We start from the raw sequence: 26,863 nt of genomic DNA on the forward strand, positions 1-26,863 counted from the left end.
AAGCTATTTTGATAGCGATTATGCCGTTATCGGACATAATCTAACTATTCTCGTTGATAGATGTCATAAAATAACTAGTAACTCATTGAAAAAAGTATTTTAAGAAAAAATGTAAACTTTTATTTTAAGTGTCAGTTCTACGAATAACATTTAGTTTTTATGTAAAATACATCCAAATAAACTAAAAAAAAATACCATTTTTTTTTTGCGAAATTTGCTTGGCTTCATATAACATTTTATCTTTATTTTGCCGTACGAAATGCGTAGTTAAAATCTTTGCGGTTCTCTCATGTCACACCGTGTATAATGTAGTAGTTAGCGTCCAAATTCGTGGCTTTCTTACAAAAGGGTCCCTAAGCTTCAATTGCAAGGCCCTTTACATCTGGGGCCCATTTCTCGACGCTACAAGTTACAATTTACAAGCGGCAGTCACTGTCTAATATGACAAGTTGGAAAGAGACTTCTGCTTGTTTTTAATTTGTAAATTTCAGTTTTTGAGAAATGGGCCCCTGATATTTTAATAAAAAGGTACTTATTGCAATAAAAGGGATCCTTCAAACAGATAATGCTGCTTCCACACTGGGTTGTTATCCATACTAATATTATAAACGGGAAAGTGTGTGTCTGTTTGTCCGTCTTTCACGGCTAAACGGAACGACGAATTGACGTGATTTTTAAAGTAGAGATAGTTGGAAGGATAGAGAGTGACATAGGCTACTTTTTGTCTCTTACCAATCCCCGACTTCCCTAGAATGGGAGTGGAAGTTTGTATGGAGTATTCAGCTCTCTTCGAATTTTACGCGAGCGAAGCCACGGGCAAAAGCTAGTCAATGTTATATATAACTCGCTGTCCTTGTCACACCATTTATAACATTTTTAAACCCAGTGTGGGCGCACCATAATGCCAAATTTTTCGCAAAAATCTAAATTAAAATCATCATCATTGTCACAACTGGCAAATATAGAAATTATATCTAAAAATCACATACTATATGAGCCCATGTCTCTTCTTGTATTCTTCGAGGTTGAGCGATCGTTTAGGACCGCTCTCTTTGACTTTCGCTGTGACCGCTGGCTTTGGTGTTACATTTGAACTGACTTCTGGAACAAAATGGTTCATGTCAATATCTGTACCTGGTGGCCTAACGGTAAGAGCGTCCGACTTTCAATCCGGAGGTCGCGGGTTCGAACCCCGGCTCGTACCAATGAGTTTCTCGGAACTTATGTGCGAAATGTCTTAGTCGCTATTCAGTGAAGGAAAACATCGTGACGAAACCAGACTAATTCCAATAAGACCTAGTTACCCTTTGGGTTGGTCAGATGGCAGTCGCTTTCGTAAAACTAGTGCCAACAAATCTTGGGATTAAGAGTTTTGAATGATTCACGGTTATTTTCATTAGACTTATATTGACCGGGATATAGACCGTGATTACCTTTTTGATTTTTTGATTTTTGTCGAGCTCCCGATATTTCGACGCAGTTGCATGCATCATGATCACGGAAAACTGACGAAGGCGGGTGGATGTTAAAGTTGTATAGACACCACCACCAGTTGAGAGTTGTAGAGTGTTGATGAAGTTGTTGTTGTGTAGTTGTAGATTGTGGTCAATATAAGTCTAATAAAATCTTCGTGGCAAATGCCGGGATAACGCAAGGACGATGATGATAGATGTAGTGCGAAAAGCTGTCCCTTCGTATTTTTCCGGAAACGTTCGTATTTGTACTAGTTTAAGCAGTGTCAGTACATCTTGTACTGAGACTGACTGAAATAGCATGACATGATCGATTCCGTCAAAATACGAAAGAACAGCTTTTCGCATAGTCATAGTCATTTATTCATTTAACAATATACATTGTGTTTGAATATTACATACAATTAATAATATTACAATTACAATATAACTAAATATCTACAAATTAAAAAAAAATACTAAATACTACAAAAAAATACTATACACTACATCTAACGTTCGATTCATCACAGCGAGGGCGTAAATTGAATCCTGAGCGTAGCGAGGGATTTTAACAGAATCTTGAACGAAGGAAGGGCTTCAAGTGCTAACGCCCAAGGTGGAAATAATTTAGATGTGACACATACTTCTTTTCCCATCACTTATGAGGAAATCCCAAATTATGAATTATCGCTGTTGTAAAAATATTACGCACTTAATCGACACATTTTGTTTATCCATACTAATATTATAAATGGGAAAGTGTGTGTGTCTGTTTTTTTGTCCGTCTCCGCAAACCGGCTCGGCAAGGCTACTTTTTGAATTGAAGCATTTTAAGGGGGGGGGGGGTATAAGCATTCCGAATCTTCGAATTTAACGCGAGCGAAGACGATAGTTGCTACTTTATACTTTTATGACCCCGCATCCCTATAATGGGGGATGTAAAACGGTCACCGTAACCTATGGAAGCCTGCAACTCAAACAGTTCGTATGAAGCATTCCGCAATCTTCGAATTTAACGCGAGCGAAGCCGCGGAAAAAAGCTAGTTGATTATAATTATACTTTTATATACTACGTCGGTGGCAAACAAGCATACGGGCCGCCTGATGTAAAACGGTCACCGTAACCTATGGAAGCCTGCAACTCAAACAGTGTCACATGCGCGTTGCCACCCCATTAGAAACTTGTACATTCCCTTTTGCTGCGTTAAGTACACAGCAAAAGGGTACTAAATACTATTTTTTTGTCAACCCAACGGAGTGGCAGCTGACTAATCAGAAGTGTACTTACTGCTACCGACGCCGACGGGGAGGTCCAAATCGATGCTGATGTCGAAATCGTGTAGCGAGTACATGCTTGCGTTGTCTGTTGACTGCGATTTCGGCTTTTCTGATTCTGGGTTATGCTGAAAATAAGTTTTTTTTAGATTAGATTTCTTTATTTCATGGTAAAAATTACACTATAAATTTGCTACATGTCAAAATTATGTTTATCTTCTCATCATGATCGTCCAAAAATAAATAAATATAAATAAATAAATAAATATTATAGGACATTCTTACACAGATTGACTGAGGCCCACGGTAAGCTCAAGAAGGCTTGTGTTGTGGGTACTCAGAAACGATATATATAATATATAAATTTATATACGTAGAAAACATCCATGACTCAGGAACAAATATCTGTGCTCATCACACAAATAAATGCCCTTACCGGGATTCGAACCCGGGACCGCGGCGCAGCAGGCAGGGTCACTACCGACTGCGCCAGACCGGTCGTCAAAAAATGCATAATAAATTCTAAATAAAAATTATCATGTCTCCCATTAAGGCTCGTTTACACAGAAAGAAAATACACATGCCAAGCTAAATAAAATTAAGTTACAATATCATAAAATTATCACAAAGCAAGAAAATATTATATAACAGAGAAAAATATCATAATGTCATCGGTCATTAAAAATTAAAATTCATGTACTCGTTTACAGAGTACAGGGGGTTATATAACAAAAGGTTTCTCAATTTGCGCTTAAGATTTCGTACTTTAGAAAAAAACATGATCCAGAAAAAAAACTGTTTTTTTTCGCAAACCCAGAAAAAAAACCGTTTTTTGCAACCCTAGGCCAAGAAGCTAACGGCCAAGCTGTCTTTGGCCATGCTTCGTCACATAAAAAAGATAAAAAAAAAAGGTTGTTTGAAAGATAGTATGGCAATAATTACTTATGAAATCCACAAGGTCGTTTCACTATTGTCTTGCAGAAACTTTTTTCGCATATATTTGATTCGAATATTTCTTGGCAGAAGTCACGTTTGGCAGACGCAGAATATGCTTTGGCATAAATCATTTCGCAGATGTTTGTAATACCGAATCGTCTGTCGTCCTAATGTTGATGAGCATAATAGTCTTCTAGTCGAACAATACTTTCGTAGATAATATTTTTGCATAAATATTTAGGCGGCATTTTTTTTTTTCATTTTCATTTGCGTGACGAGCTCAGATATTTGTTCCTGAGTCATGGATGTTTTCTGTGTATATATGTATGTATGTATCTATAAAAGTAAGTATATCGTCGCCTAGCACCAATAGTACAAGCTTTGCTTATAGGGTTGTAAATAGAAAAAAAACCAAATGTTTTTTTTCAGATGCTGCGTGTAGTTTCAGCAAAGACCTATATAACTTCGTATAGACAGATAAAGTCTAAGAAAAAAAAAAACATACGTACCCCAAAACCATACAGAAAAAAGGTACCCCAAAACCATACAGGTGAGCTAGATGGCGATACACCTTTGGGGTACGCTCGGCTAGATGGCGCTAATATTAATATTTGACATTTTAAAACATATCAAGCTAAGAATATGGGCCAAATTGTCAAAACTGAGGTTCAAAAGTTTTAAGCCTGTGTCAAGAGATGGCAGTCTATGCACTGTGATTACACATTTTACTTTGACAGTAACTCTCTTTAATACTTGATCCTCTTTGGTTTGAGGCTAGGTTGATATGTGTAAGGTGTCCCCCAATATTTTAATTAAAAAAAAATATAGGACATTACACAGATTGACTGAGTCCCACGGTAAGCCCAAGAAGGCTTGTGTTGTGGGTACTCAGACAACGATTTACATAATATACAAATACTTATATACATAGAAAACATCCATGACTCAGGAACAAATATCTGTGCTCATCACACAAATAAATGCCCTTACCGGGATTCGAACCCGGGACCGCGACTTAGCAGGCAGGGTCACTACGCGTAAAATGTGTAATCTGCATAGACTGCCAGATCGGTCGATCGTTTATTTTATGTTATTAATATTAGCGTTACTTCGCCAATCTTTTTTCTCGTTCTTGCCTCTCCGAAGTTATATAGGTCTCGCCGCTTTTTCCTCTTCCGCTTTTTGTTTCATCTCCTCCGCAGCCGCTTCCTCGTTTCTCATCATTTCCTGGAAATCCATACTAATATTATAAATGGGAAAATGTGTGTCTGTTTGTTTGTCCGTCTTTCACGGCAAAACGGAGCGACGAATTGACGTGATTTTTTAAGTGGAGTTAGTTGAAGGGATGGAGAGTGACTTATACAAGTTATAGCATATAAGGCTACTTTTTGTCTCTTTCTAACGCGAGCCTCCGCGGGCTAAAGCTAATTCATTATATTTCACGCTGAAAATTTAAGCATATTTCCTATACAACATTTTACTGTACAGTTTAATAATTAACAAATATAAAAAACAAATACCCCTCACTAAAGCGAGGAAAGTACAACGCAAAATAGTACATTACAATAAAAGTGCCTAAAAACGGAAGTTCCAAAACGAGTAGGGATCATCCACATATTACGTTACACCAAATTTCAGGTTTTTGGACCCCTCCCCCCTCCTATGTCACGCTTTTTTGTATCCCTTTAACAGGGATTGTCACATTTAGTATGACCCCCCCTCCCCCTTACACTGTGACGTAATATATGGATGACGCCGTAGCGATAAATTAAAACACGACCGAAGGGAATGTTTTAAATCGACACGTGTTACGAAAAAACTAGTGCGAGAAGTGGTTCATTATATGTCAGGTCGAAACTTCGGAGGCTCATCTGTACTGAAAAACGTCGTACGATACACGTGCGAAAAGGTAATTCGTAACTCGTGTCGATTTAAAACACTGCTTTCGGTCGTGTTTTAATTTATCGCCACTCGTTTCGAACTTCCTTTTTTAGGCACTTGTATCGTAATGTACTATTATCACTGCTTCCAGAGTAGTTTTACAGGTGGTAACTCATCTTCATCACTAGATTCACCCACTTTATATCAAGGTCAAAGCTATATTCAAGGTCAAATTACTTTATCGACTATTGGATAAAAATGCGTTTTTACCCGCTGGCATTAAAGGATAAAACACGTATCGAGCTAGTGAGGGGAAAATGTTAATTAAACATACATTTTTGATATCATATTACTCATATTAGTTAGTGTGTTGAAGCGCTGGTGGCCTAGCGGTAAGAGCGTGCGACTTTCGATCCGGAGGTCGCGGGTTCGAACCCCGGCTCGTACCAATGAGTTTTTTGGAACTTATGTGCGAAATGTCATTTGATATTTGCCAGTCGCTTTTCGGTGAAGGAAAACATCGTGAGGAAACCGGACTAATTCCAATAAGGCTTAGTTACCCTTCGGGTTGGAAGGTCAGATGGCAGTCGCTTTCGTAAAACTCCAAATCTTGGAATTAGTTGTCAGAGCGGACCCCAGGCTCCCATGAGCCGTGGCAAATGCCGGGATAACGCAAGGAGGATGATGATTAGTTAGTGTTAGTGAATTGAAAACACGAGAACTCAGTGTTGAAAAAATGTTGTACCTGTGCTCTGCCTCCCTGGTGAGATTTGAAGTTCATGACAGGTTTCGTGTGCCGCCTGGTGAAAGGATCGTCTGTTTTCTTGCCTTTCATTGCTTTTACCTGTAAATAAATAAAAACAAGATTTAAAATAGCATTTTTAGATGTAATATAGATTTATTTCTTCATAAGATGTGATGGCAGGATGTTCTAGACATTATATGACCAAACTTTGTAATGGCATTTGGAGCTGTTTAGCTTTTTATTTTCGAAGTTAAGGGTAGCCGTCTCCTCCCGCGTGTGTCGTGGAAGTCGACTGTGGGATACGAGTTCAATTGTATGGGTGACGAGCTAGAAACCTATGACTGTAAGTGCGTTGTCACACTATCCGATGGATGTCGGACCGATATCCCATACATTACAGGCGCCATCTTGGATTTTTTCCATTGAAATCCTTCGACATCCGATATCGGATCGGATAATGTGAAAACAGAGTAATATCACAATTTTGTTTTCTCCTAGCCCCGTAACACTTTCGCAACCGAGCATTTCTTTTTTTTTGCCTTTTTGTTTATATTGATTTTTTTAGGGAATTTTAGGTCAATTGTGCTCAGAATCACGAGTACTTTCAATCTCACTGCACTGTAAGACAAAAAGTGTCCCAGAATTTCCATACATTTTTGTTACTTTCCTCTTTTGTTACCCCATACAACATGTACGGAAAATTGTAACGAAATAAGAAAAAATCGTATGGGAGAATTTTTTTAACTACTAGGATTGAAAAAAATAGCATAATTTTTTTCAAAAATATCACATTTCATAAAAGTGGCGAAAAAAAATGCTCAACCGAGAAGGTGCCTGGTGCCCCACTCGTGAACTTTGCTCGGATGGCAGAGAACTCGCTGGGCGGGTTCTCGCCATACAAGCGTGCCGTTGTAAATTACGACCCGTTTCTGACGTAGTGCGCCATTTTTTGTCTTGGCATAGATTAAATATAAGATCATACCATTCCATACATTAAAATGCGACCGAATAAGAACGCGCATACACTACACCGCACATAGATGCCGCCACAAAAAAGCCTGCCATCGATTATTTGTAGATTGGCGTTAAGTGTCACTTTCGAGCCATAAATCTATGTCAAAAAGTGACACTTAACGCGATCTACAAGTATAATCGAAAGCTACAAGACATTTTTTTTGTGGCGCCATCTATGTGTGGTGTATGCGCGTTCTTAGACGGTCGCATTTTAATGTATGGGATGGTATCTTCTTATATTTAATCTATGGTCTGGGATTGAATGAGTTATTTCCTAAGTGGCACTGAAACTTGAGTAGTAGTAGTAAAACACTTTATTGTACCAGAAAATAATACAACACACAGGAAAAAAGAGCCTTTTGGTAATCAAGCGTGAGTTTATGTATGTATTTTAGGCCTCACATCGTTATTACTACTTTTTACCTTGTGCAACTTTTTGTCCTATTTTATCTATTGATGTTTGATGTGTTTTATCCTACTTTATTAATTGATTTGTACTTACTGATGTTTTGCCTGAATAAATGAGTTCTATTCTATTCTAGTTATTTTTACTGACCTCTTCCATAATAGCTTTCTCCGCTGATTCCACGTTCATTTTCCTGTTCCTATTATTGATATACGATATGCTCTGTATAGAGGATGTTCTAGTTTTGTCGAGGTGGTTCGCTCGTTCTTCTCTTTTATGAATTTTACGAGAATGTCGCTTACGAAATGTATACGCTTATAAGACTGTAGTCTTATATACGTAAAACTACTGTTAATTGTAAAGTTTAAGAGACAAAAATGCCTATTTTTAACCCCCGACGCAAAACCGACGGGGTGACATAAGATTTACGTGTATGTCTGTCTGTGGCATAGTAGCTTTCGAACTGATTTAGATTGTTTTTTTTTTGTTTGAAAGCTGAATTAGTCGGGAGTGTTCTTAGCCATGTTTGTTGAAAATCAGTGCCCTATGTCGGAGTTTTTTCAAAATTTAAATTTTGTATGTATGTATGTATGTATAAACTCTTTATTGTACAAAACACAAATATGACACAGGATAGACAGTACAAAGGCGAACTTATCCCTTTAAGGGATTTCTTCCAGCTAACCTTTTTTGTGTGGTTATTCTAGTTATTTTCACTAACCTCTTCCATAATAGCTTTCTCCGCTGATTCCACGTTCATTTTCCTGTTCCTATTATTGATGTACGATATGCTCTGTATGGACGATGTTCTAGTTTTGTCGAGGTGGTTCGCTCGTTCTTCTAACTCTTGTATTTTGGCGTTTAGATCGAATACTGTTTCATCGTCGCCCCTGTTAAACAAACATTAAGATAAGTTTAAGATTTGTACCTTCAATATTTTATAGAAATGGGTCAGGGGGTTACCCTCATGTGGCAGAATAATTTTACTCCGAAACACACTTCGCATAACATGTTTCGCAGAAACACTTTCGGTCGAATGGTAATTTTGCAGAAAACTTAGTTGGTATTATTACTACCACGCATAAGGTACATTTGGCAGAATATTGTTTTACAGAACATTACTTTGGTCGACTTTGGTTTAGCAACTTTAGCATAATTGTATGTACCATAATAATCTTATAGCATAATATTACATTAGCAGAATTATTACTCGCTATCAGAAAAGAAAAACTGCCCCAGAGTCACCGTTAGGTACGACGACGACCGAAGCGAGGAGGAGTGTTAGTAGTTAGTGTATCTTGCATCCCCAACACATCCAACTTGCTATCAAATTAGAACTTTATGCCGGGTTACCCTCATCTGGCAGAATAATCTCTAAACTAAAGATAAAAAAATAGGAATTGTTTACCGCATCTCTTTGTTTGACATAATGATCGATAGTCATAATGTTAATGAATTAATGATTGCCAGAGTATCATTAGTCATACAGAGCTGGACAAAATGCATCATACACCGACATATAAAATAAACTTTCGGGCAAATCTTGATTCCCATTTTGTAGCCGGTTACATTATGGGGCCAGAGTAGTACCATTTGGTAACTAAGTTTTGTAACTGGCTACATAACGGGAATACAAAATTCCCTGTTTGTAGCTGGTTTTGTATTGGGCCAGAGTTATTGATCGGAGTTTCTACCAAGTCGAAGCTAGGACGGTGTACATACGGACAGACGGACAGAGCGAAACTATAAGGGTTCCTAGTCAACTTAGTTGACCACGGAACCCTAAAAAATTACTCAATGTTAGCATTATTCGAATAAATTATGTGTGCATGATTGTAAGAAAATCCCATTTTGTAACCAGTTACAATACGGGATATTTTTTCCCGTTTGGAAGCTGGTTACCAACCATGGCTACGAATCGGTAATGATTTAGTCTCATTTTGTAACCAGTTACAAAACGGGATTCTTTTTCCCGTTTCGAAGCCAGTTACCAAACGTAGTTACAAATCGGTAATGGGAAAGTCCCAATTTGAATTAGATAGATAGATATATAGTGTTTATTGGTAAAAAATAATATTTTACACGTCAATAATGAATTTCTAGTATTTACTAAAAAACTTTAAATTGTTATTACATTTGGTATTTATTATTTGTTATATAAAGAAAATTCTGTTAAATTTATAAGTCTAAATATTTGTAAAAATTTGTAGAAAATGAAATTTATAACATTAGTTTACATTTTAGTTGTTCCCTGTGAGGAATTCGTCGATAGTATAGTAAGTTTTTTCTAAGAGTAGCATTTTTAAATTACGCTTAAATATTTGGTCACTGGCAGAATCGATTTGATTTGGGTAGTGAGTTATATAACTTGGGTCCCATGACACCGAGCGACTTTCCAAATTTTGCTAGCTTGGAATAAAAAGTAGGTTTTGTCGGCTGTGATGGGATGTTTTTCCCGTTTCGAAGCTGGTTACCAATTTTTAGTTACGGAAACGGTACTAAAGTTATAATAATTATTTGTTAGAGTGACCTTATGCTTAAGAGAGCCTTTCGCTTCAGAACGTTACATTTTTTAAATAAATTCGTATTGTTATTTGTTATCTTACCTTAATTGTGCGACGTCTCTTTCTTTCATGAGCTGTGTTTTCTTCATAGCGTAGTTTGTGGGATGTGATCTAAACCTTTCTTTTTCTTGTACCATTTTTTCTACATCTTCTTCCTAATTATAAAAACGAAAAGAATTATATTATCAAAGAATTAACAATAACATCTCTACCGCCTTAGATTATCCAAAGATCGAGATCTTAAACACAGACTATCATAAATAGAGATGTGTCAACCCGGTTCAAACCGAGTTAGGCTCAACTCGGTCCGACTCGGTTTGACAGTTGACCAAACCGGTTCCAACGAGCAGACGGAACGCAGCCGAACGAACGTACCGATCGGTCCCACTCCCACATGACTCCACTCGAAAATGTTGATAACGAAACCGGCAATATCGGCTTCGATTATCCAAAAATCGAGATCATAAACACAGACTATCATAAATTCATAAAATAATGCATGAAAACAAGTCGAAGATTAAAAGACAACCTCGTAAGGCACATTCGGAGGACAAAATAAATTCTAAAGTGTACTAAATGTTGGAAAATATGTAAACTACATGTTCTATATCATAGATATTACCTACTGGTTGTTTGTATAGCAACGTATTTTTGAAATTACTTTTGACTGTTCTACTTCACTCTTATTATGTCATCCACGGAATAAACACACTTTTACCTAATTAAAGTGGTTTTCCTCTATTACTAAAAAAGGGAAAATTTTAAATTTTTAAGTTAACAAAAAAATTGTCCTAAAAATAGGGCATTGGACATTACTATTACTATCAGTGTTTTCAGCGCTGCAAAAAAATACTTTTTAAGAGCTGGTAACTGAAATCATGAAAGGCTTTTATTAATTATCGCTTTTTTTTTAATTTTGTGGGACAACAATATTAAATTGTGCTTATGTTTTGTCACCAACTTTTATCAAATCTACGAAAAATTCTGTACAAATTGTTCAAAATCTACAGAATTTTATAGAAATCTTTCATAATAAAAGAACTACAAAAAATAAAACATATACTCGGTCATGTCAACCAAGTCTGTCAGTAAATAAGAACAGAGAAAACTATATGCATCATTTTCTTTAGGGTGCTAGAGAAAAGGATACCTATAGTTTTCTTAGTTCTTATTTACTGACAGACTTGTTTGACAGAATATATACGTTTTTTAAATAGTTTGATGATATATCTTACCTTAAACTCATACATAAGCGCTTCCTTAACCTCTGAAATCTTGGTCCTAACAAAGTCCATGGTGGGTGGTTTTTTGTTCGCGTCCTTTATCGCTTTGTGCCATTTCTGGAACTCGCTGTCTGTGAACTCCTGAAAATTTAGATAGGGTAGAAATAAATAAGATTCTATTGAATTTAATTATAACAAGTGATTGTAGGATGTAAGATTGAGGAAATATAAAGTAAACTGATCTTTGATTTGATCAATATCCGGTTGTACTCACGACGAATGTTCGAGAGATCTGCTAAATTTATATTTCGACAACCTTAGCTAGTTTTTCGTTTTCCTTTGTGTCACATCAACAAAACATCGTACTTTAGTATTTAAAGCTATGTTTAGGTGTATCCATACTTCCATACTAATATAATAAATAAATTCTGTGGGTCTAGTGAAAAAGGGTATAACTCACATTGCCTCGCTGAAAAAGGGCACAAGTCCCACCTCGGACTTGTGACCTTTTTCACCGAGTCAATTTGAGTTATACCCTTTTTCACTAGACTCACAGTATTATAAATGGGAGTGTGTGTGTCTGTTTGTTTGTCCGTCTTTCACGGCAAAACGGAGCGACGAATTGACGTGATTTTTTAAGTGGAGATAGTTGAAGGGATGGAGAGTGACATAGGCTACTTTTTGTCTCTTTCTACAAAAGCTAGTATTGTTATATTTACCTGATTACTGACGAACTCCAATCGGAATACTCTGTCTTGTGTCCCGTGTCGTAACTTTAGACCTTTATTTGTTCGCGTGTTTCCCAAATTGTATACTTTTGCTGTTTCATATACGTCTATGATTTCTGCTACCTGTAAAAGTGTTTAATTATAAAAACAGGTAGTTTTTCATTACTCTTGTAGGTTAGGATCCCCCCACATCTGGCGTCTCGCGAGCGTAGCATCGGGCCAACTGTATGGCAAAGCCTGAGGCCGCGTCGGCGCGACGTCGACGCGACGTCTTTTTCCATACATTTGGCCCGACGCTACGCTCGCGAGACGCTAGATGTGGGGGGACACTTAACTGGAAGAGATCCCTCATAGGGATAAGTCCGCTTTTATATTATACTTTTTTAAGATACATTTTCAAAGATGTGACCGCTTATCATAAAAAAGAAATTTGCATTGATGTTTATACGAATAACCTTTCAGAGCGTCATTGTGGCAAGTGACAATCAATATTTTTCGTACCAGCCTGCCAATTACGCTTGCAATTTTATCATTTATCTATGTGGATAAAGCATCCGTCACGTTCTAGCAAGTATGTCAGTGTGACAGTGAGATTTCTTATCCACGTGGATAAGTGATAAAACTGGAACCATGATCTCCTGGTGTCGGTTTAGTTGGATTATAAAAATAGCCAATGTACAAAATAATAAAAAAGATGTAATTGTCGTTTTAAAAAAAAAAAAAAGAATTATTGAAATGCGCTATATTCTCATATGTTACAGAGTATCAATCTAATTTTATCGAGTTTTCAACATCGAAACTCTTACTTTCCAACAATTTATGCGATTAAACTAATAATTTATTTTCTATTTACAAGCATAAAGTATAAAATTATAAACTCACCCTGTATACAGGATTTCCATTATTGTTCCCGATGCCGATTCTGACGAAACACCCTGTAACCACTCGGGCGAAGAATGGTAGGTGCACTAGTCTTTCTAATTTAAACCTGTCAAAAAATACATAAAATTATATTTCATTATTTATTGAAGCAAAGAAAATGTTTGCCCAAAGCTTGGCAATGGTTGTCTGGAAGAGAGCGATAAGACCGCCTGGTATCTGGCTCTGTTTATGATCAACTGTTTTGTAAATTCTTGAAAGGCTACCTAATTTCGCCACTTAGAGGCGCTAATGTAGACAGGGTTCTTTCCAAATATATTCATAACTAGATTTTGCCAGCGGCTTCGCACGCGTTAGAAAGAGACAAAAAGTAGCCTATGTCACTCTCCATCCCTTCAACTATCTCCACTTAAAAAATCATGTCAATTCACCGCTCCGTTTTGCCGTGAAAGACGGACAAACAAACAGACACACACGCTTTCCCATTTATAATATTAGTATGGATTATTGTTATTTATTTCCATCTTTGACTAATCATCAGGCGATTGATTATTTGCACCTTATAAAAATTAAATTGGTGTTCTTTAGTGAGGTCTTGGTAGCTCAGATGGCAGAGCAATGGGGTAGTGTTCGAGTGTTGTAAATTCAAATCTCAATCAAAAGTGATTTTTCCTAATTTTAATATGCAGTCCTGCTTAGCCTAAGCACGTCTCGGACACTGGCGATCAAATATACGAAAGAGGCGCGTTCCTAGCACACATTCTAAGCTCGTGTGAACGCGTACCATGCTTGTATGAGTGAGATATGACAGGTCGACTGTTCGCGTTTTTGACAGGCGGTAACTGTAAGGTAACCGAGAGGGGGTGGGAAACACTTTCAGCAGGGAGCGGGAGTGGCCATACTGTACGATAGTACCAGGGGCGGCTCACTCCGCGATTCTATCGCCGCGGTACAAGTACATGCTGGCGGCCGCGAGTTCGCGGCCTACTCAGGGGTGGCGCGCGTTCTCACGGAACGCATGTTCGCACTTTCTATTGTTACTTTACGTCGTGAGTTTTTTATAAGGTTTATATGCGATGTCCGGTGTGGATGACTAATAATGCTTAGTTAAATAGACATCATGAATAAAATTGGACAATCTTACACAGATTTACTATAGATTAAGTCCCACGGAAAAATTCGATAAGGCTTGTGATTTATTATTGGGACTTAAACAAAAATATATAAATAATGTGTATATAACTAGAAAGTACCCACGACTGGAATATAATAATAGTATAACATTTTATCTGAGCATTCATTAGTTTTAATCCATAGGCAACCCTATTGTCCGACGCTGAACACGTGCGGCTCGTTTCTTTGTTAGAATTTTGTAGGCATTTAAAAGGCGGCATTTCGTGAACATCAAAGCAGTGGGCCTTCTGTACTATTATATATTCTGTGATAGTACTCATTATTATACTGTGGCCGAAGTATGCTGATGTGATGTTTTCCTACTGTTTTTTAACCTTTTTTTATACCACATGGTGGCAAACAAGCATAAGGCTCGCCTGGTGGTAAGTAGTCACCGTAGCCTATTTACGCTAGTTATTTTTTTATTGACACATACCTGCTTAACCTAAGTTTGTTGATCTGATCTCTGCTGTCCGCGTATTTTACTTCTTTTACTTCCTCTCGTTCTCTCTTTTTTCTGTCTCTTCTCCGCCTGATGAAGAAGAACTGGATGACGCACTGGAGCGACGACCACGACCTGTGGAAATTGGCTGAGCGTTAGCTGAGGTCTCCGTTTTAGTGTGGTTCAAAAATTATTCCGTATTTAAATTTACAATAACCTACTATTGTCCCGGATCTGTAAGTTCACATTTTTGACGCATTTGTTTTGAAGTATGTTGCGATGTGGCTAAGACGTATCGTTTGCCAAATCTACCGATTAATTTCGAATTGGTTGAATCGATTAGGCCCTATGTAGGAGGCGCTTAAACAAATATACGATTTCTGTCAACTTACTGAAATCTCATTTGAATCGAAATGACAGACTCTGCCACAGCACTAGTTTAAAAATAAAAATGAATGATAAACGATATAATAAGTAAATCCTGCGTGATAAATTAATATCGTAAAATACTCACTAACGAAGATCCGCAAAAATGTTTTTAAGTACTTGATTTTATTAAATATTATTACAGGACTTTATTTAAAATTTCATTAGGTTGCGCGAGTTTACGTATTGTGGACGCTGTCATGTGTCAAAAAGAGGTTCTTACAGCTCTGGGACAATAGTAATGTCTGAGTTTCGACTGATCGGTAATGTAAATTTAGTTACAAAATATTTCCATTGCTAGAGTTACTAAGCATTTTAAGCGCTGGTGGCCTAGCGGTAAATGCGTGCGACTGGTTTCGGAGGTCGCGGGTTCGAACCCCGGCTCGTACCAATGAGTTTTTCGAAACTTATGTGCGAAATGTCATTTGATATTTGCCAGTCGCTTTTCAGTGAAGGAAAACATCGTGAGGGAACCGGACGAATTCCAAAAGGCCTAGTTACCCTTTGGGTTGGAAGGTCAAATGGCAGTCGCTTTCGTAAAACTAGTGCCTACGCCAAACCTTGCGATTAGTTGTCAGAGCGGACCCCAGGCTCCCATGAGCCGTGGCAAATGCCGGGATAACGCAATGAGGATGATCAGGGCTTGGGACCGGTTTAGTTTTTAGCGGTTAAAACCGGTTTATTTCGATTTTACTCCGAACTTTCTAAAGAACGCGAACGTTATGAGAACTTTATTTTAACCGAAATAAACCGGTTTATGCGACGAGCGGCAAGACGCACCGGCGCCGCGTAAATACCTACGTTCACACAGCGACCTCTTTTGTTTGGTTAGAACAGTATTATGTATCATACTGCGGAATAAACCGGTTTATTTTGTTTGAACCGGTTAATCGAACGAAACCTTTTTGAAAGCGTAAAAAACCGGCTAAAAACCGGTTTTTCGAGCGATAACGAAGTTTAAAGGTTTTGCCGCAAGTACATCATAACGGTTTGAAAATTTCTTTTTAGCATTACTCAGTCTTTATTGTTTTTGTAGCTTTAAGTGTAAATTAGTCCTAAGTTAGCATGCTTTTTGTAATTTCTATTTTTTAAGCCGCTATGTCTTTGGAAATAATACAAATGTTAAAGACTTCCACGATACAGGCTCAGCCTAGTGTGGGAGTCACTGCCAACTGTTGCTGTTATATAATTTATTCATTTTGGTAAATAAATATTTTTACTTTTTTTTTTTAATTTAACCGGTATCCGAGCCCTAAAGATGATGAATCAAAGAAAGAATCGCAACTGGGTTACCTACCTTGTGATTTGTTATCATCTGAATCAGATCCTGAGTCGTCAGAATAGATGTCAGACGCTTTCAACTTGACGCTCTGTTTGCTCGAGCCGCCTATCAATTCTTCATCTGCATCCTGAAAATAAAAATATTATTTAACACTTATTGCAGAACGGAATTTTATTCAGTAACTGTTCATTTTATCCACAAGAGTGCAAAGTAATTTCATACAAATTTTAACTTGATATCTTGGAGCTGGCTGGTAGAAAATGTAGAAATTACCTTATAAATGACGATTTTGAATTATAAATATTGAAAGAAGAAATAAAGAAAGAATAGACGTTTATTAGCACAACATACTGAACAAATTGATAGAATTGATTTAGTTTGATGTTATAAAGTCAGTATTTTGTTCGTGTTGGTGCGGTGAACAATTCTGTGTTTCACTCGGTGGCAAAATTTGTTTAACCTTCGTGCCTTGACGCTCAAGATTCCACTTTTCGAACCACTCGCTACGCTCGCTAAAGTAGACTTCTTTAATACAGAGCGGAAACTGCTAATACGGAGCGAGGGCTTAAACCTGCGCTTAGCGCATAACGAGGGTTTTTTTTTTTTCAATTTATTTGGGACAACAAACAGTAACACACAAGGTTATAATAGAGAATTACAGTGTTAACAATAGTAAGGTGTGAGACCAACAACATTGTCCACCGATTACTAGATTTAACTTAAATATACAGTATACAGCGCAAGGTAACAATGATATTAAATTAACGGTGCTTAACAATGGAAATAGTACAAAGGTTTGTGAATACAGTAACGCACTAACATAATTTTATTAAGAAAGATAGGTACGTAACACGTAAAAGGTAGGTAACAAATTACAAAACAAAACATTTTTCAGAGTTCGGACAAACGGTTTTGAGAGTGGATTTTCAGTAGCAAAGATCTATATGAAATCTTAAGCGTAGTCAGGGTGTTTCTGGTTGAATTTTCAGTACTCACATCATCATCATTATCCTTGTCCTTCTGTTCTGCCTCCCTTCGTTTCCTCGCCAGATTGTCTCTAGTGACTTTAGCGTCGCGCTGGGCCCGCAAAGCGGTCGGTCGTGGGTTTGAACCCGACCAATGGCAATGTTACTTAACTAATGAAATAGACTTACTGCTTGGAAATTTCTATAGAAAGTTACCATTTATAACCCCCGACGCAAAAACGACGGGGTGTTATAAGTTTGACGTGTCTGTTTCTTTGTGGGTGTGTCTGTGGCATCGTAGCTCCCGAACGGATGAACCGATTTCAATTTAGTTTTTTTGTTTGAAAGCTGAATTAGTCGGGAGTGTTCTTAGCCATGTTTCATAAAAATCGGTCTACTATGTCGCGGTCGGGAATTTTTCAAAATTTTAATTTTTTGGTTAGGTTATTGTAGCACTAAATATGATACTTGGTTAAGTAACAGTCGCTTTTGCAGAAACTACACCTGTTTTTTAAGTGCCGAGAAATTTCTAAATGGTGTGAGGTTGTACCTGCAGTTCGAGCGTAGCGTGGGTGTATATTGAATCACGAGCGTAGCGAAGGTTTTTCTGGAAGAATTTTAAGGCTTTTCGGTACTCACATCATCATCATCCTTGTCCTTATCCTTCTGTTCTGCCTCCCTTCGTTTCCTCGCCAGGTTATCCCTAGTGACTTTAGCGTCGCGCTGGGCCCGCAAAGCCGCCATGGCGTTTTGCCGTCGGTCGTCGACGTTGCGTTTACGCTCCGTTTTCGCACCGAATAGGGGGAGGCTGAACGCTCTGATGGTTCTAAGGAAAAAAATAAGGATATTAACCTAGGGTCTTCTACTTGACAGTAATAAGTAAATAAAGGAGAAATCAACGTGATGTGTTCAATAATTAGATACCAAAAGGAAATTATCCTCCTGGTGCCCTAGTACGAGTACAGTCGACTACAGAAATGTATCCATTTTTTCACCTTATACATACATACAATCACGCCTGTGTCCCATAAAGGGGTAGGCGGAGCACATGAAACTACTAAAGCTTCAGTGCCACTCTTGGCAAATAAGGGTTTGAAAGAAAACGAAACTGTGGCATTGCAGTGACAGGTTGCCAGCCTCTCGCCTACGCCACAATTTAACCCATATCCCATATTCGCCTTCTACGACACCCACGGGAAGAAAGGAGGTGGTGAAATTCTTAACCCGTGACCACACAGGCATTACAATGCAGTAAGGTGAAAAAGTGTATACATCTCTTTGTAGTCGACTGAACATAAGGTTTAAACTTTTACAATAATAAAAAAAGTTCTAAATTCAAGGTTAAAATAGTTACCGGAATCTTTAGGGTCATCTAGGATCTCTCCCGGGCTGGGCGGAGGTGCTTCCTTCTCTTTCTCTGGTTCTTTGTCCTTGTCTACCGCCTCGGCTGCAGCGGCGGCGGCAGCTGTCAAAGAAATTCACATATAATTATGAAAAGTTCCTGCATCCACCACCAGAAGTCTGGAAAATTCCATACAACATTTTTAGCTTGTATTTACATAGGCCCTGTTCCGTATACTGAGGCTTCCTAGTCTTATATTAAACTAGCTGATGCTCGCGGATTCGCTCGCGTTAAATGAGCAAATTGCGGAATGCTCCATATAACCCCCCTCTTAGGGAAGTAGGGGGTTAGAAAGAGACAAAGAGTAACCTATGTCATTCTCTATGCCTTCAACTATCTCCAACTAAAAAATCACGTCAATTCGTCACTCCGTTTTGCCGTGAAAGAAGGACAAACATACACACACACTTTCCCATTTATAATCCATAATTCCATAATCCATAATAATATTATAAATGGGAAAGTGTGTGTGTCTGTTTGTTTGTCCATCCTTCACGGCAAAACGGAGCGACGAATTGTCGTGATTTTTTAAGTGGAGATAGTTGAAGGGATGGAGAGTGACATAGGCTACTTTTTGTCTCTTTCTAACGCGAGCGAAGCCGCGGGCAAAAGCTAGTATTATATATAAAAACAAAATAGTAAGTATAGTACATATTATGGACATATTAATATATAATGTTTCGTAAACGAAGACTGTGGGATATGAGTTCCATTTTGATGTGGACGATGGGCTGGCAACCTGTCACTGCAATAAGACACTCTACCAAAAGTGGCACTGAAACTCGAACAGTTTCATGTGGTCTGCCTACCTAGTTTGGTACTAAAGTCGCCGTCAATAGAGTTTGCGAACAATGTAAACAAACCTTGTATTCAAAATTCCTCTAATTAACATTCTAATCGGATACTGGCTTTAAAATATGTTATTCAGTCAATTCATATCACACCATGATCCTAGACTAGGGTTGCAAATAGAAAAAAAAAAAACAAATGTTTCTTTCAGAATTATGAAAAAAAAAAAACCAAGCACCATGGTTTTTTTTCCTAAATATGTTTTTTTTTTCAGACGAACAAATAATAGGACAATAACGGTTTTTCGTGATTTGTAACGTTTCAATAACAATAACGTACATTTTAATTCGATAAACATTCAGTATACAAACATTTATTGGGGAATTCCCGATGCAGAGTGGAGCGTGGAGAGACGGTGGTGTTGCCAACAGTAAATAGCGATAACTACCAACTACAGATTGTGGAAGTTTTATAAAACCTAACTTAAAGTTATTAAATTCCGACCCCCCAGACCCCGCCCATCCCCAACCCCCACCCCCCAGACCTACGCACAAACACGTTAACTAGCACTGCAATGTCATGGAATACGAAACAATTAATTTTATTACTTCAAATCGTCTATGGAAATAAGTTTTTTATATCGCCGTAACTTTTTTCACACAGTGATTTTAAATGAGCTCCCATAGTAACTATAGTAGTATATTGAAATACCTTTCTAATGATTATATGTCACGTCGCTATTGGTTCTTGGACCAGCCTCCATACATTTTTGCCGGTCCACCTTTGTTTAATAGTTAACATAAAGTCTAAAAAACCGTATAAAAGTATTAACTGTTCTGCAAATTTTGAGATTTCGACCTTTAGAAAAAAAAAATACTCCAGAAAAAAAAAACTGTTTTTTTTTTTCACGGTTTTTTTTTTCAAGCCAGAAAAAAAATCGGTTTTTTGCAACCCTATCCTAGACCATTAAAACCATAAAAGAGTGTTGGAATATGGATATTTCAACCATTCAGTTTGTTTACATTGTTCGCAATTTCTATTGACGGCGACTGTACGGGCGTGAGTTGTTTGTGTGTATACCTTTAGCTTGTTTTTGTTCCTGCTTCTGCTTCCTCTGTTTCCTTGCGTCTCGTCTCCTGGCTATTTCTCCCGGTGAGGACGAGCGCTCTGTGGCTGAACGTCGGGCGAGACGCAGTTTTCGTTCGATCTCCCATCTAAAATATTAAATAAATGATGTAAATATCTATAACGAGTAAAATTAACACTCGGTCCAGTATGTAGGATTTTTCTATCGTTTTATAAATGGGCGTACTCTTGGCCACAGACTATCCAAAGGCAAAGACGTGGCCTACGATGGAGTGAGCTCGCCCAGAAGATGCCTGTTCACCCTTGATTTGAAGGTTGCCGGTTTATATTGTATTTTGTATCATAAATATTAATTTACAATATAATACAATTCTTTTATTCGTGATAAAAATTACAAATAATATAATACAAAAACATTTAATTATTACAATATAATACAATAAAATGTGTAATCACAGTGCATAGACTGCCATCTCGCGACACAAGCTTAAAACTTTTGAACCTCAGTTTTGACAATTTGGCCCATATTCTTAGCTTGATATGTGTTAAAATGTCAAATATTAATATAAGCGCCATCTAGCCGAGCGTTCCCCAAAGGTGTAACGCCACCTTGGCCACCGTACCTTTTTCTCTATGGCTTTGAGGTACGTTTTTTTCTTAGACCTTGGCCGTCTATACGAAGTTATATAGGTCTTCTACTTATACCATTCGGCAAAGACCTTGGCCATTGCAAAAGTACCCAAAATCCTACTCAGAAGCCGAAGGGCTTCTCGCTGCCGAGGAAATACTGGTGCCGCCTAAATAGAATTCGCACGGGTCATGGCAGATGCAATCACATGCGATACAAATGGGGTTGGAACGAGAGTCCGTTATGTGACTGCGGCCTTGAGGATCAAACTACCCAGCACATAATCGAACGATGCCCTAAGAGACGTTTCCAAGGCAGCCCGGTGGATCTCTATACCAATTTGACACCTGACGCGATCGGTTGGTTGCGTAACCTGGATGTCGACTTATAATACTAATTGTCTGCAAATATACGCCATACGCTTAAATAAATCTATAATACTCGATCCTCTTTGCCATACGGTCAGCGTTGATCTTCCGGCGAGACCATTTGTGGGCCACGGACGCAAACGCACTCAAAAGTGCGACACAGACTTATCATCATCAATTTACAAAACTAGGGCAGCTACCAGATCTCACGCTGTTAACGCAAAATAATCTTAAAAGACTTTCCCCCGATTTATAGATTTTGAAAAAAAAAAAACTATTTTTATGCCAATTGATTGTATGGAACAAAATTGAGGCTATTCTAAAGCTGAAATCGAGGAAATCGAGTCTCAATAGCAATACTGTTAACCTTTCATACATTTAGGACAGATTTAGCCCAAAGGCCCATAATATTATAGAAATTATTTTGATCCTAGGGGAAATATTGTATGTATTATTATATATATTATGTATGTACGTATATAATATGTAAGCAGTATGTATGTATATGTATTATGTATGTGATTTTTAGCTACTATGAATTAGTTTTTTTTTGCACCTAATTAGTTAAAGTTGTGAATACCATGTTTCCACTACCCAAAGGTTGCCTGGAAGAGATCGCTCTTTAGCGATAAGGCCGCCTGTTATTTACCTCTGTAATAAAATTTATTGTAATGTGTGTGTTCCTGTTCCTATGTACATTTCTGAGGTTGTGCAATAAAGTGGATTTGTATTGTATTGTAATTGACAAAAAAATGTAACTGTGAAGTGCAAAATTTACTTTTTTACGCACTAGTGCGAGAAGTGGTTAATTATATGCCAGGTCGTAACTTCGGAGTGCTATCTGTACTGAAAAACGTCGTTCGATACAAGTGCGAAAAAAAGGAAGTTCGAAACGAGTGGCGATAAATTAAAACACGACCGAAGGGAGTGTTTTAAATCGACACGAGTTAAGAATGTAATGTATTATTTTCTACTCACAATTTGAGGTAAAACATATCTTAGTAATTATAGGAACATACCTGGTTTTCATAAGATCTCTCCGCTCGATACGTTTGAAGATCTCCTGCTCTCTCTCCTTTTCTGACATAGCGGCGAGGCGTGCCCTATCCTCTTCATCCCCCATCAGGTTCTCATCATAACTGTAGAAAAATAATACTTAAGATTTTACTTATACTTGAGGGTCTTGAGGTTAGCTGGAAAAGATGGCTTATACAGTTTGGCGCTCCAACAAACTGTTATACAGTTCGGCGACAACTAGTAACTTTTTTTTTTTTTTAAATAAGTTCGCATTTGAGACATACCATTTCTCCATATTTGAAACTAGCTTGTTCCCGTGGTGGGCTCCTGCGTACTAAAAGTAATCTTATTCAAACGTTGAACTTCGGACCCCCATTTCACCCCCTTAAGAGGTGAATTTTGAAAATCCTTTCTTAGTGCTCCTCTACACCTTATAAGGAACCTACGTGCCAAGGTTGGAATTCGGCTGTGCGTTAATATGTCAGTCCGTCAGTCAGTTTCTTCTTTTATATATCGTTGTCTGAGTTACCCACAACACAGGCCTTCTTGAACTTACCATGGGACACAGTCAATCTGTGTAAGAAAGTCCTATAATAATTTATTTTATTTTATTTGTGTACAATAAAGTTATTATTATATAATAATAAATATTGGGGACACCTTACACAGATCAACTTAGCCCCAAACTAAGCAAAGCTTGTACTATGGGTGCTAGGCGACGATATACATACTTAAATAGATAAATACATACTTATATACATAGAAAACAACCATGACTCAGGAACAAATATCTGTGCTCATCACACAAATAAATGCCCTTACCGGGATTCGAACCCAGGACCGCGGCTTAACAGGCAGGGTCACTACCGACTGAGCCAGACCGGTTGTCGAATATATGATTTGATATCTTCTTTATTTGTAAACATTTTTAAAATAAAATGTTTTCATTGAGATGGAGTACATATTTAAACTGTTATATTATAGAACATTAATTATTCTATTTCTGATTTCTATAAAATGTTACGCAAAATTGGTCAAAATCATTGAAAAATAAAATATGTGGCTTTCCATAACAGAAGGGTCTCCATGCTTTATGTACAATAAGGATCATTTTATCAGTATTTCCAGTGAAATTTTCTCAGGACCTTTATGGATGCATGGCACTTGAAGTGTCCTTTCTGTAGTTGAATGCCACATATAAAGAGCATATAAGTGTTTTGTACTCACCCGTCATCAAACTCCTCTTCAGAGTCAATTGAATCATTGTCCGAAGAGTGTGATGAAACTTCACCTAGACAAGATAATTATTTCAGGTTTACAATTTTTTGCCAAAACAAAACATTTTTGGTATTTAAGTTTGGTGTGGTAAGTGGTTATTGGCACCTGTGTCTGTATTTTGACTTACATTTAGTAAATTATTGCTCATCATGATAATAACCGCACGGGCATTTTCGCGTAAAAAGATTCCAAAACTTTTTTTCTAAAATACATTTTTCCTACTCAGAATCACGAGCCCTTTTCATCCTACTAGGCGGAAAAATGCGTCCCAAATTTAATTTTTCCACTTTGTTACCATTTTTCAAACACTTTATACAGCGGTTACAAAGTGGAAAGTATGCAAAATAATATAAAATTTTGGGACCATTTTTTTCTCTTGTTTTTTTTTCTAGATCGAAAGGGCTCATGATTCTGAGTACAAAAAACATAAAATCCTACCTTAGAAAAAAAAATGATGATTCTTCTCGCGAAAATGACCAACTCTATATCAACATGTCTTACCTTCTTCTGGTTCACTATAAACATCCTTCTTCTTCCCGGACCCAGCACTATCAGTACTCTTCCGCATCTCACTCTTTTTAGGCTCAGGCTTCTTCCGATTGTCGTCTGAATGGTCCGTGGAAGCTTTCCGGGAGGTCCGGCCTTTCTTGGACGAGGAACTATCTGCATCACTGTCGGAGTCGGAGCTTGACGATGATGAGGATTTTGCTGGAAGAGAAAATATTTATTAAATAATTGAATATATATGTATATGAATAATCCTTCGTAAAATGGGACAGCGGGAAAACACTTTAAAACTGTCAATATAATTCTTTCATATTTCATTTCGTATAATCTTTATTGCAACCATATTCATATTACATAGGAAGGTGGTAGTGGTTCAAACATATTAAGGTGCTTGTTACACAAGCATTACGGGGATCTAATCACGCGGGATTTCCCCTTTAGTTGATGTTTGATCTATTCTGTAAAAGGAGTGAAGGAAAAAAACTGACCTAGCAAACTTTTTGGGGGCCATCTTTTAGTTTTTTTTTATTAAACTTATTTTTGTTGAGGTACACTGGGTTAACATAACATCAGCCTCATGGGTGCTTGCAAAGTTCTTTACTGAAGGGATTGATCAATAGTTATAGCTTTGTCATAGGTTCTGTCAAACATTCTAGCTAAATTTGGAGTGTTTTCAGATGGACTTACAATTTCTTCTGCTGCCTCCCTCATTGTCAGATTCACTGTCCGAAGACTTGCTGTTAAACTTAGCTGGCGGGGATTCTCCTGGCTTCTTTTTCTTCTTTGCCAAGTTTAGAAATTGCTGTTGGATAAAATAAAATACTCTTTAGTTTAGACTTTAGACCATGGGGAGAAGAGCATCGTCAAAAAAGACCGCAGATGCGTTGGACGGACAATATCAAAGGACTACTAGGAAGAAGTGGCTCCAGATCGCACAAATCGTGACGAGTGGCGCATGTTGAAGGCCTACACCCGAAGGGTAGAATCAGGCTAAAGAGAGAGACTCTTTAGTTTATGCCTAAAACTGATAACTGGATAGACATTGGTGAAATTCACACCACAGAACTCAGAACAAAAATCTTAGCCAAAAACTTTCTTATTTGTAGATAATACTCAGTAGAATTACTTATTTTAACAAATGCATTTAATTCATTCGTGTAAATTTTTTATATAAAAGAATTGCGTGCTGTTCCTGGTTCTATAAGTACTGATCATTACGCCAACACAGAATGCCGCCAAGCATATTATCGAGTACAGCAGTTAGGTTTATCAAATAGTGGATTGTCTGAGACAAACACATTGTCTTGGGTCAAGCAAGGCATGCCTCCACAACCCGTGCATTGAAAGATAAGTCATTCTATCTGCATTTCTATAATCCAGAGTCAAAAACAACAACACCATAATATAGTGTCCTATCCATGTTTTGGTCAAAGGGAATCCCCTACAACAACAACCTTTGAACAATTTTCATCGGGAGATGTGCTGCCATCTAGATTCATGATTTTTCTCAAGATATTTGTCGATTTCAGTATAAAAACCCCCATGTTACAATAACACCATAGACATAAATTATTTATGGAGCATCTAGTACAAGTTTTTGGACAAAATATTGTACTCATAACCCAATTCCTCAGATGACAAAGAACCTTCCAGACAGACTATACTACAGCATCCACTATTTGCAAAAAGTGAAAGTCTACTTACATAATAGAAGACTGCAAAATTGACTTCATCAATGAAAATCGCATGTCACATCAATACTGCAAAACTTAAGACATTTTTGGGCATTTTCCTAGTCCCAATTGGTGTCAAAGGACTTTTTGCAGAGGTTATACATTGGTATGCGGCATTTTATAACAAACATCGGATGACTCATGCGATTTTGATTCCATTACAACTCGAACAAGACAAAAATAACGATGTTTTCTACGCCATAACACAACGATGTTTTGATGCATGTTTCTTCGTTAAAGGCCACAATCCGAGGTATTTTGTAAAAACTGCGTATTAGACAGATTTAGGCGCGCCAGACATTGATCTTGGCCTAAATACGCAGACAAATTATCAGAAGAAAGGCGTCAAATCGTGGATGCCAAGCGTGATCTTATAACCTACGTATTTGAAAGAAAAACATGACTTACAGAATCCATATCGGACTCGCTGCTGGCGTCCGAATCTAAGAACGGTTTATTCTTCCTTTTAGCCATTGTGAAGCACTTAGCAACTGTGAAATAAAATACTAGAGCACGTAAATTACGCTTTCTTTCTGTATGCCAATTGCCAAGACTGAACTGAAGTTGTTTCGGGCGGTTAGCTCAGGAACGCGAATGAATGAAATTACTCATAGACAACTAGAATGTCAGTAGAGTACAAGTTGTGTTGCCATATACAAAAA

At 37.6% G+C, this 26,863-nt stretch overlaps 1 protein-coding gene across 1 annotated transcript; it reads right to left on the minus strand.

Annotated features, from left to right (window-relative positions):
* Positions 1 to 764: 764 nt before the first annotated feature.
* On the minus strand, positions 765 to 26,777 carry LOC125236951 (RNA polymerase-associated protein Rtf1-like). Its single transcript, XM_048143870.1, is given in 21 exon segments — positions 765 to 1,101; positions 2,743 to 2,857; positions 4,827 to 4,892; positions 6,292 to 6,390; positions 8,433 to 8,601; positions 10,318 to 10,430; positions 11,511 to 11,639; positions 12,218 to 12,349; positions 13,109 to 13,214; positions 14,715 to 14,770; positions 14,773 to 14,855; positions 16,444 to 16,555; positions 18,033 to 18,199; positions 18,202 to 18,219; positions 18,748 to 18,858; positions 20,665 to 20,798; positions 22,686 to 22,805; positions 23,911 to 23,974; positions 24,463 to 24,669; positions 25,156 to 25,270; positions 26,610 to 26,777. Coding segments are annotated over 21 exon segments (2,295 nt in total). The 5' UTR covers positions 26,676 to 26,777; the 3' UTR covers positions 765 to 988.
* Between the last annotated feature and the right edge of the window lie 86 nt (positions 26,778 to 26,863).

The sequence above is a fragment of the Leguminivora glycinivorella genome, chromosome 20 (assembly GCF_023078275.1).
Source record: "Leguminivora glycinivorella isolate SPB_JAAS2020 chromosome 20, LegGlyc_1.1, whole genome shotgun sequence".
NCBI lineage: Eukaryota > Metazoa > Arthropoda > Insecta > Lepidoptera > Tortricidae > Leguminivora > Leguminivora glycinivorella.